Raw genomic sequence first — 11,956 nt, 5'->3', positions numbered from 1 at the left:
CCAGCCAAACCCAGACAACGCTGGGCCAATTGTGTGCCACTCTATGGGACTCGCAGTCACGAACAGATGTGATACAGTCTGGATTCGAAACCAGGTACTATAGTGATGCCTCTTGCACTGAGATGCAGTGCCTTAGACTGCTGCACCACTCATGAGCTCTTCAGTAAGGCCATTCTACTGCCAATGTTGGTCTATGGACATTGCATGGCTTTGTGGTCGATTGTATAAACCTGTCAACAACGGGTGTAGCTGAAATAGCCAAATCCACTAAATAGAAGTGATGTCCACATACTATCTTAGATACTGTACAGTCAATTTCCTTTGAATTGCACAGACAATGTGAAGAAGCACTGTGAGGATTTCACTTTATATACTTGTTATCTACCTTTTCTACCTTTATGGTTACAAAATAAGAACAACCTTTTCCCAAACAGTGATTATCATCCTACCGTAAGAATTTAAATACAGTACAAATCACTGACATTTTAGTAAACAGGCTTTTAGACAGATATCCATGAAGAATAGCTTAAAAAATGAGTCTATTTAGTTAGTCACTCATGAACGCTCTTCTATCAGCTGGGTAAGTGTAATAATTATCAGCGTTACAAGTTTTTCCATCCTCCCTACTGTGCGTCTCTATAATTGGTCCCATTACGTGGCACAGTCAGCCCTAGAACAAAGGGTTCCCCGAGAAGGGGGTGGGGGTGGGTGGGGGGGTGGGTCATTCAAAACCCTGCAGAACCCACGCCACATTGACAAGCAGGGGGCATTTACATATGCTGACAGACTCGTCCCTTCCAAGGGTGGAGCGTTTGGCACTTCATTAAACCAACATCAATATCTACTGATGAAAAAAAAAAGGAGCAGGCCAAAACACTGGGAGACACCATAGTGAAATGACAGAGGGCTGTAACATTCAATCTCATTTTATGGGAGAGTATTATTTAAATAGAATTTCATTTGTACTGGAGTATTAGTGTCTGAATATTGCCTTGTGTGTCTGTCACTAGATTGTCTGCAATTGGTTTCCACAAGCTGTTCACCCGAATATCAGCTGCCAGCATTTGTCTCCCTCTGGGATTGTTCAAGCAAAATGTTCCCCACACAAATTTCCCCCACGTTCTGGATTTTGTTGATGTTTTGACAAAACTGCTTTATCATTTTTCGAGTGTGATTATGCTATTTTATTGCTGGTGGTATAGTAAATTGTTGTAATAATGCTAATCATTCATCCTTGAATGACTGTTGTTTTACCAACTTTACCAAGGGGATCCTACGATCAGTTACTGTGTCAGGCACAGGTGACGTATCTGTGGATTCAGCAACAAGGTAGATAGGATATCTATCTAGAGTTGAGGTTTAGAGTTCATTGCATTATAATTCCCTGAATTAATTCCCTGATTCTGTTAAAGAGGCTAAATCCCCCCATTCAATTTGACGTGCTGCTCATTTATCAGAGAACTGGGATGGGAAGCGGCTGGGTGGGGTGGGGATTCGGTGGGGTGTGAGGGTGGGGGTCCACTCTGGGAGGTGTCGTCCTGACCAGATGGGCCTCTCAGTGGCATAGTAAGAGTCCTCACATGGCAGAAGAGACTGCAGGATCTCACAGAACCAAGACAGGGAATCCAGGTGGCCACAGTCCCTCCTGACCAGCTGGAGAAGCGACGGGCCATCTGACACAAAATTATACACTTTTCTTTTGCTGCTGATGCTGTGTGTTGTCAATGCCTCTCCTCAACACAAAAGCCCGGGCCAATCAAGGAATTTATCCAAGAAGCTAGCAGAAAATCTTAGTTGCACTCAGATATTCAGGGACGTTGTGAAGCAAAGCGAAACAACATTTGAATGCACGATGAAGGCTATAGTGAGTAAGGAGCTGTGAAGTGCCCAAAACGAAAAAGCAACCAACTTTTATATAAAATAAAAATGACATAGAGAAAAATAATCTGATTCACCTTCAACTAAATGTAACACTTTATCCAGAACTATCCTTTGACAATTTCCCTTTTACATAATAACATCCAATAATGATTAAATAATTTGGGCTTATTTATTGTCAATGGTGTGAATAATTCACCGCAGTGATTTCAGGAAAAGGGGTTTTCCTTTCCTCAAATCCAACTGAGAAAGTCGCATCTGCTCTTCGCCTGATCCTCATCTCATCCTCAGCTGACCCGGACTCCCGGAGGCAGGGTGGCCCTCATCTGATCGTCAGCTGACCCGGACTCCCGGAGGCAGGGTGGCCCTCATCTGATCCTCAGCTGACCCGGACTCCCGGAGGCAGGGTGGCCCTCATCTGATCCTCAGCTGACCCGGACTCCCGGAGGCAGGGTGGCCCTCATCTGATCCTCAGCTGACCCGGACTTCCGGAGGTAGGGTGGCCCTCATCTGATCCTCAGCTGACCAGGACTCCCGGAGGCAGGGTGGCCCTCATCTGATCCTCAGCTGACTCGGACTCCCGGAGGCAGGGTGGCCCTCATCTGATCGTCAGCTGACCCGGACTCCCGGAGGCATGGTGGCCCTCATCTGATCGTCAGCTGACCCAAACTCCCGGAGGCAGGGTGGCCCTCATCTGATCCTCAGCTGACCCGGACTCCCGGAGGCAGGGTGGCCCTCATCTGATCCTCAGCTGACCCGGACTCCCGGAGGCAGGGTGGCCCTCATCTGATCATCAGCTGACCCGGACTCCCGGAGGCAGGGTGGCCCTCATCTGATCGTCAGCTGACCCGGAGGCAGGGTGGCCCTCGTCCTCTTTCTTTATTATTTTTTTACTCAGAGCCGGGGTCAGTGGAGCTCCCAAGTGACCAGCAATGGGGCCAACAGCCGACTAACTGCCTCCTCCACTCTGACTAACCTTAATTAGAGACCACCTCCCTGGGCTTCCCCTAAACCTGGGGCTGGGGGGACCTCTTTGTGGTCCTCAACTCATCTGAGGGGAAGGGGATAGACAGAGATAGATACTGGTAGAACAACAGCTGGTGATGGGGACATCACTATCTGGTTCCTATGGAAGAGCAGCATCCTCCTAAGAGAAATTGCTGTAACCTACAGTAATCTGATTCTCACACATCCATGAAAGCCATAGAATCTCTCGAAGCCACATTGTATGTGAGTGGACACATGAGGTTAAACACATTAACTTCAACACATTAGCACATGATGATCTATAATGTATTTACAAAAACAATCAACAGTGCATATCATATGATGATCTTACATGGAATGTTCTTTCATACTGACACACACACAAGCATAGAGATATAAAAGCCTTTATACAATAAGTGTTGAATAGACAAAGTGTAATTAAATGTATTTTGTGTTGACAAGAGAATCTGCTGGGATACCTGAGGAGTGCAAAGAATAGTTTTTTCTAGGATGGTCTACTACCGCCATCTAGTGTTACAATCTGAAACATTCTAATTAGAGCAAACACCAGTGGGTTCAGCAGAGTGACCGTGACATACACTAAGTGTACATACAGAACATTAAGAACATATTCCTAATATTGAGTTGCACCCCCCCCCCCCCCCCCCCCCCCCCCCTTTGTCCTCAGAAAAGCCTCAACTTGTCGGGACATGGATGTCAAAAGTGTTCCACGGGGAAGCTGGCCATGTTGACGCCAATACTTGGCTGGATGTCCTTTGGGTGGTGGACTATTCTTGATACACACAGGAAACTGTTGAGCATGAAAAACCCAGCAGTGTAACTGGTACTTACTACCATACCCCTGTTCAAAGACACTTTTATCTTGCCATTGACCTTCTGAATGGCACACATACACAATCTATGTCTCAATTGTCTTAAAATTCCTTCTTTAACCTGTCTCATCCCCTTCACCTAGACTGATTGAATTAGATTTAAAAGTGACATCAATAAGTTTTCCCCTTGATTCACCTGGTCAGTCTATCTCATGGAAAGAGCAGGTGTTCTTAATGTTTTGTACACTCAGTGTAAATCTAAGGTTAATTCAATAATAAACATTTTCATGGCACTATAACTAGTAATTACAAACCAAACATGAATCTGGATTCTGCTTGTTTCCTTAAATTCCCAATTATTCAACAAGTAATGGTTTCAAACCATATATTTGAAATAAGATGAGGTTAATAATGCAGATATTTACAACAATTGCTCCAACACCCTTTGAGTGTGGGTTGTGAATCATACTGCATAGAAATACATACAATTATTAACTGAACAACAGTTTGAAATCTTATACTTTACTCCATTGATCCAGGCAGATTTTTTTCTCACCACCGGGTGCCCTTGAAGACATCCTTAGAGTCCAATCTCTAATCTGAGGCCAGATACGTCATTGTCCTGTCATTGTCTTTTCCTTGACCCCCACATTATTCACACATCACCCCAGTGGGTATAGGTACCAGCAGGTACTCCTGTCCAGGGGGTGTACTTGTATATCAAGCTGCCTCTCACTACAGAAACAAGAGATAAGCTCCTGCCGTATGGGCCGTTCTGGCTCGGATAAGGCTACTTACCAGTGGGTATGTTAGTGTCTCGGGTATAAGTCATTATCATAAAGGGCACCTAGTGTTGCAGAAGTCTCCTGACTTGAACAGGTTGCAGACATTGACTAAAGGGAACATAATGGCAGAGCCAAGCAGAGAGCCTGTCTGTGCCGCTGCTCCACACCACACCAGGGCGCTGTGGCTCTCGTCCCTCAGGATGACACCCACCATTACCTTCACATAGGACAGGGTCCCCGTAAAGAAGACCCACGACAGAACCTGAGGATTACATTGTGACTTTATTAGTTAGGTAACACGTACTATTCAAGTGTAAGAAGTCAAGTGCCCTAACATGACATACCTGATTCTATACTAATCAAAGGTTTGATGATCAGTTGATTAGTGGAATCAGATGTGTAGTGCCAGGGGAAAAACTAAAAAGTGCACTCCCAGGGTTTCCCAAACTCGGTCCTGGGGCCCCCCGGGTACATGTTTCTGAGAAAGTGTCTCTAGACTGAGGCCTATTTCTACAGGTGGAGTTGTCACTCACTATGATGGTTTCTCCCAGCGCAGAGCCTTGTAGTAGTGGACATGGACTCATGGCGGCCATGGCCATGTTGTATCCTCCAAAGATTGAGCCCAGGAGACACAGTACACCCAGCAACACTAGTGACCTGAGTGCAAAACAGGAAACCAGAAAACAGTTTGCTAACTGTATATCTGAAGAATGTCATTCAACATAAAGATAACCACTGAGATGGCTGCAGTGATGGGTAGCTGAATGTCTATGTCAGTGTACAAACAATATCTATGTTCACCTGAGAACGCTGTAAAAAATGGTTACTTATTGAACAGCAGGAAGCAATTTCTGCACATAATGCTGTCAAAGCTGAGATAATAATACATATTGATTTGAGCGTTTGTCCATAAATGCTTGTTGTTGCTTTATCGTCAATAAAAGAGGAAAGCTTGAGGCTGTTTGGGGTTTTACCTTTTAGGAAAGAACAGGGCGACTATACAGGCCACTGGGTTGGCACAGGATGCCAGAGCCGCCGACAGGTGATAAGCCAGGTTACCGTAGGGCATGCAGGAGTACGTCTGCACCGAGGGCAGCAGGCCATTGGTTGCCCCGTTCACACAGACCACCATGAAATAGATAAAAGCTAACTGATAAACAGAGTGGAGTGGTTTAGCCAGCTGTGGCCTAGCCTGACCTGATTCCTCACTGTGGGGTTTTGGGTTAGAGTTCTGCTCGTCGGTTACCACTCCAGGGTTGTCGAGACCGAAGCAGACCGACGCCACTGTGTCAGTGTCTGAAACTAGGTTCTCTGTGGACAGTTCAAAGCTGCGTGGGAACCTGTTGAGGGCAGAGAACGCCAGCAGGCTGATGCACATCATCGCCGCCAAGAAGAAGAAAAACACCTCAGGGGAAAAGTTGGGCTGTAGATACTGGGTCTGGACAATGTACATGTCCTTTTCAGTGAGGTTACCAGAGGACTGAGTGCCATTTACACACTTGGCCATGCCGACGCCCTGGCCAAGAGCAACTAGACCAGGGATAAAGCCACTCAGGCCCTCTCCAATGAAGTAGGTGGTGATGTAGTGGGCTGGCAGCTGCATCATGAAGGGCAGGAAGGTAACAGAGGAAGTACAATCCACCAAGGCCAGGAAAAGGGTTAGAATAAAGAAGACTGTGCTCCGTGGTGCCGTTGCCACAACCGTGGTCTCATCCCAGAAGAACGCCAACAGTACACAGGCCAGGATGCCGATGGACAACACACTGTAGATGACAGCGCTCTCCCTCAGCCGGCCCGGACACAGCTTGTGCATGACAGTGACCAGCAGAGGCCCCAGGTTGGCCAGCTGGATGATGACTGTCAGGTAGGATGGTAGCTCCCAGCCCTCAGGGAGGGTGTTGACAATGAGGGGGAGCTCCACCCACAGGCCGTTGACAGCCACCCAGGAGCCCAGTCCGAAGCAGCAGGCCAGAACATGGACCAGCAGAGACATGGCTGTATTGTAGCTGGTCACCGTCAGGTCAGGTGATGTGAGGTAGTCTTTTGGAGGAGGAACTTCTTATCTGAAGTGAGGATATATCTGATTGAACAGTTTCAACCTGGCCAGCCTTCAGAGCCTAGAAAAAGAGAAAACTAGAACTAGAGATTATCTTAACAAATACTGAAAGTCAGTAACGGTGCGTGAGCAACCTCTGTCCGGTGAAGTCCACAAAGCATATTGCATGTAGCAAACAGTTACATGACCTACAGCATGGTCAAGCAAATTAATGTTTCTGATATTTTCAGACTACTAAACAACTATTGAGTTAGAACCAATGAGAGTTACTGAGACTTTCAAAGAAAACAGGAGCTACCTCCACTATTCCAGAACCATTTAATCTTCAACATTTCAACATCATCAAATAACCTACTGTATGCTTAGTCTAATACAGTGACAACTAAAATATATAAAAAAAACACCTTAATCCAATCAATGTAAGCTAAATATGCTGTGGCTGTCCATGGTTCTGCCATCGTCCTCTCTTTCATGTTGACGAAACGGTCTATGACTGTGTAATACAGTACACGCTTTTAGTTTTTGTTGTCCTATGCTACCTGTCTTGAATGCTTGCTCGCTAGCCCAACTTCCTTTATTGGGCAATGATGAGCCAGCTAGTTAAAATTAGCCTACAACATCTAGCTACATACTGAACTTCCATCCTCTAAGGGCCAGGGGCACAATGTATACATTTATGGTTGGATCAGAATCGCCGTTATAATCAATGACCAGTACGGAGAATTAAGTAAAACCACTAGTCTAAATCCCTATCTCCATTCATGGCTAATTTAGGAAAGAGACGATTCTAGGTAGCTAGCTAGCCACTGGAGGACAACGACACAAGGAGATACAACAATTCAAGTGTTTTCTGTCAATTATATTTAGCTTTTGATGTGATGTGATTGGTGTGAAGCCAAATCCAAACTGGCTTCCCTTGGTGCACCAGGACCATTCACAGTTGAGCTCACTCAGTTTAGCTCAATGCTAGTTGGCTATTATTGTATACTTTTTTATCGAGGGAGGTGAAATGCAGGTTTCCCTTGCATTCATTCAACCCGTAGCGGGTTTCAACAATGTCATACTCTTTTTGACCAAACAGCATCAGATAGATGGGCTACACATTCAGAGACAGAGGGAAGCTGTTTCACTCGCTCTGATGCTTTTTCGGTGAGATACTGTACATTCAGCCTCTTGCGAATTGAATGAAAATTATGAAACACATTTTGGGGGAAAACCTGGCTTCCCTTGGCATCCATGAATACACACCACTGCTTAAAGACACTGCTGCTAAAACTATCAAGCTAGATCGAGGATGAAATGAGTAAGACAATAATAATATTAGACGTAGTATTATAGTACCAAATCTCTCTGCAAGGATCTATCATCAAGTAGGCCTAACCCTAGCCTAGACCAGGGGTTCCCAAACATTTTCACTCAGGCTCCCCTTCCAGCATTAGGGAACACTGGAAACCGCTGATGCACTATCAATTTCAAAATTGCACCTTGTGCATTATTGCAACTTTCAGGAGTAAGTTGAAAGCCAGACTGAGTTCCTTTTTCATTTTTGGGAACTACTGGCCTAGACCATGACCATCGTTACTGTATAACCAAGACTAAATATCACATTGTTATTGTGGGTTTACAAATCAAAGGATCAGTTTTGCCTTTTAGATCATAATGAATCAGATTAAATAGAAAGATTCTAGATCAGCACTCATACTCTGAGACTCTTTGTGGATACGTGCCCTGTTATTGAATGTGCATTCATTTTGTCATTGGAATTTGATCTTTAACTTTTTGCCAAACAGCTTTTAACCCTACTGTTTTACACTTTAGCTGTGAGTCACACAGGGTGAAGCAACCTGGCATAAGCAGATCTAGGTCAACTGTTTCAACTCTGATGCTCTCTGTGGGCCCTGTAATTTATGCACAGGGTGTTGTTGCTCAAGGGTGCAAATGTCACACGTCCAACTTTGAAATGACTGGTTTAGTTAATTAGTTACACTTTGATTACCTAAATGTTATACTGTATGTTAAATCTAAAAAATAAATGTAAGTCAAAGACAACTATCTAACTAACTGTGTAGATGGAGTAATGAGAATCAGATGTATTGTATTTTTCATTTATACAGAGATGAGACCATGAAACCTTGAGACAATACTAGCAATTGTAACAGAGAAGTATTCAGTCTACTCAACGCATTCTTCTTACATGTCAAGCAGCTGAAGTAATTTTCACTTCCCTCTAGAAACACAACGTACCATATGGCTGTGGGGGCCAGCCGGATGCCTAACTACGACCCAGATCATACAGGACACACACTTCTCAGAGGTCTCAACTCGTGACAATCCAAACCTTGAACTCAAGCTGCTGAACTTCACTCTCTGTACCCAAAGTAGCAAATGTTTCACTCTTCTCATTGTTCAGCTAAACATTTTATCAGTTTCATATCAACCATTGTCTGTAACGATGCCATGTATACACAATTAATATTGACTATATTAGTCTTGAGACATCCTTTGCTTTATATTTACTAGCTGTGGCTTTTAAGGAACTGGTGCTATTAGCATGTGTATTTTCGCATGACCACCTGCACCTCAAAGCTCTGTATTAAAACTTTTACTTCTGGAACTCAAGTCTCCTCTTTTACTTTAAAAAGTTAACATTGTTACTGCACAATGGAAAAGTCTAAGAGGGATCCTTGGGAAGTCTAAGTGGGAACCAACATCACTTGAAATTTAAAATGGTTCATTTAAATTTAAAACAGTTAAAAGAAGGGTTAAAGGAAGGGTTAAGGTTAGGGGTTGAGGTTAGGAGTTACAGTTATGGTTAAGGTTTAGGGCAGGGACATCCCAAGGATACCACTTAGCACAATTTAGTTTACATGGCCCTGCTCATTTCCTATCTCTGCTAGTGAAAATCAGACAGGCATTTAGCTTCCACACAGGATTTTATGATGTTCGGCCTAACAAATGAGACAATGTCAGAGCCAATACCATTACATACTGTGTATCTGGCTTACAAAGCACCATGTGTTACAGTAATGTAGAGGGTCAGTGTGAACTGCAAGAACTTTCAATTCATATTGATCACTATTATCTTTTGTCAGGGGAACGGATAATCAGAATCTGCCTGAAAAATACCTTCTTTACAATATTGATTTGAAATTGACACACTTTAACTTCCATGATTGTTCCATTGCATGACCATAAGGCAATATTACATTTCAAATACATCTCATAGGAACCAAGAAGATAAATAAGTATACTCACAGGTTTCTTGAGCCACTGAATGGATGCCTTATTGAGGAATCCAACACCCTCCCTCTCTCATCTTATATACAGACCTTTGGGACAATGCCACTGGCTTCTCCTTCACACACAGGCTGGAGGAGAACTAGGGAACTAGTGCCTTGTGGGTAGTTCAGAGTCCAGTCCAGCAGTCAGCTCCACCGTGTAAGAGTAAACTGAGCAGCTGTGCAGCTGTGTCCTTTTTAAATCTGTACAACAGCCATAAAGTTAGATACATAGTAGAGATGGGACGTCCCCTTTCCTCTGCTTGCCCAGCCCCGAGAGACTAATGGGAGACCTATGGTCCCTCATCTCATTCAACAATTATGTGAATGGGAAATTCAGGAAGAAAGCGAGGTTGCTTATATCAGAGGTAGTCAGGTAATACAACCCAGGGTGTGTGTGTTTGTGTGTGTGTAAATGATTGGGATGTGGTATGGTCATTTTAATCATAACAATAATATCCAACAAAAATCTATCTGTTTATTGACCGTCAGAATATACATTGATTAAGACATGAGAGGGCATCTACTCAACATCTTTGACCAATAATGACTCTGGTGAACACTAACTGAGATTCACATGAACTTTTATAGGCCTACACCGCTTTATCCTTTAACCAACAACAATAGTCCATGGGAACAATAACAATATCAGGGATCCCTCCCGAGTGACGCAGCGGTCTAAGACACTGTATCTCAGTGCTTGAGGTGTCACTACAGACACCCTGATTTGAATCCAGGCTGTAGCATAGATTGGAATATGTTCCGGGATTCTTCCAATGGCATTGAGGAGTACACCACATCAGTCACTGGCATTATCAATAAGTGCATCAAGGACGTCGTCCCCACAGTGACTGTACGTGCATACCCCAACCAGAAGCCATGGATTACAGGCAACATTTGCATCAAGCTAAAGGGTAGAGCTGCCGCTTTCAAGGAGCGGAACTCTAACCCGGAAGCCTATAAGAAATACCGCTATGCCCTCCGATGAACCATCCAACAGGCAAAGTGTCATTACAAGACTAAGATCGGATCGTACTACACCGGCTCCGACAATCGTCGGATGTGGCAGGGCTTGCAAACTATTACAGACTACAAAGGGAAGCACAGCCGAGAGCTCCCCAGTGACACGAGCCTACCAGACGAGCTAAATAACTTCTATGCTTGCTTTGAGACAAGTAACACTGAAACATGCATGAGAGCATCAGTTATTCCGGACAACTGTGTGATCACACTCTCCGCAGCCGATGTGAGTAAGACCTTCAAACAGGTCAACATTCACAAGGCCGCAGGGCCAGACGGATTACCAGGACGTGTACTCCGAGCATGCGCTGACCAATTGGCAAGTGTCTCCACTGACATTTTCAACCTCTCCCTGTCTGAGCCTGTAACACTAACATGTTTCAAGCAGACCACCATAGTCCTTGTGCACAAGAACACTAAGGTAACATGCCTAAATGACTACCGACACGTAGCACTCACATCTGTAGCCATGAAATGCTTTGAACGGCTCGTCATGGCTCACATCAACACCATCATCCCAGAAAACTTAGACCAACTCCAATTTGCATACTGCACCAACATATCCACAGATCATGCAATCTCTATTGCACTCCACACTGTAAAGGTTGACCGATTAATCGAAATGGCCGATTAATTAGGGCCGATTTCAAGTTTTCATAACAATCGGAAATCTGTATTTTTGGACACCGATTTGGCCTACTTTTTTTTTTTACACCTTTATTTCATCTTTATTTAACTTGGCAAGTCAGTTATGAACACATTCTTATTTTCAATGACGGCCTAGGAACGGTGGGTTAACTGCCTCGTTTAGGGGCAGAACGACAGACTTTTAACTTGTCAGCTTGGGGGATTCAATCTTGCAACCTTACAGTTAACTAATCCAACGCTCTATCCACCTGATTACATTGCACTCCACGAGGAGCCTGCCTGTTACACGAATGCAGTAGAAGCCAAGGTAAGTTGCTAGCTAGCATTAAACTTATCTTATAAAAAACAATCAATCAATCATAATCACTAGTTAACTACACATGGTTGATGATATCACTAGTTTATCTTGCGTGTCCTGCGTTGCATATAATCGATGCGGTGCGTATCGTTGCTCAAATGTGTACCTAACCA

General features: G+C 44.2%; 1 protein-coding gene across 2 annotated transcripts; it reads right to left on the bottom strand.

Moving 5' to 3' along the window:
* Window positions 1-3,551: 3,551 nt before the first annotated feature.
* LOC110532531 (solute carrier family 52, riboflavin transporter, member 3-A) lies at window positions 3,552-10,557 on the bottom strand. Of its 2 annotated transcripts, XM_021616517.2 has the most exons (4): window positions 9,795-10,557; window positions 5,458-6,600; window positions 5,017-5,140; window positions 3,552-4,745 (listed from the first exon to the last, which is right to left on the bottom strand). In XM_021616517.2, the coding sequence occupies exons 2-4, from the start codon at window positions 6,474-6,476 to the stop codon at window positions 4,533-4,535; spliced, it is 1,356 nt and encodes a 451-aa protein (XP_021472192.1). In that variant the 5' UTR covers window positions 6,477-6,600; window positions 9,795-10,557; the 3' UTR covers window positions 3,552-4,532. The 2 variants fall into 2 exon arrangements, with proteins under 2 accessions (XP_021472192.1, XP_036844436.1); XM_036988541.1 differs by lacking the exon at window positions 9,795-10,557 and having other exon boundaries at window positions 5,458-9,787.
* Between the last annotated feature and the right edge of the window lie 1,399 nt (window positions 10,558-11,956).

Source organism: Oncorhynchus mykiss, chromosome 9, assembly GCF_013265735.2.
Source record: "Oncorhynchus mykiss isolate Arlee chromosome 9, USDA_OmykA_1.1, whole genome shotgun sequence".
Lineage (NCBI taxonomy): Eukaryota > Metazoa > Chordata > Actinopteri > Salmoniformes > Salmonidae > Oncorhynchus > Oncorhynchus mykiss.
The sequence above is the reverse complement of the archived record's forward strand: the minus strand, read 5'-3'. Positions and strand labels throughout refer to the sequence as shown.

Coding starts and splice junctions, on each gene's coding strand:
- LOC110532531 (XM_021616517.2), bottom strand. CDS start 6,476: ATGTCTCTGCTGGTCCATGTTCTGGCCTGCTGCTTCGGACTGGGCTCC. Junction 5,141..5,457: donor GCCCTGTTCTTTCCTAAAAG/GTAAAACCCCAA, acceptor TTTTGCACTCAG/GTCACTAGTGTTGCTGGGTG. Junction 4,746..5,016: donor CGCTGGGAGAAACCATCATA/GTGAGTGACAAC, acceptor TGTAATCCTCAG/GTTCTGTCGTGGGTCTTCTT.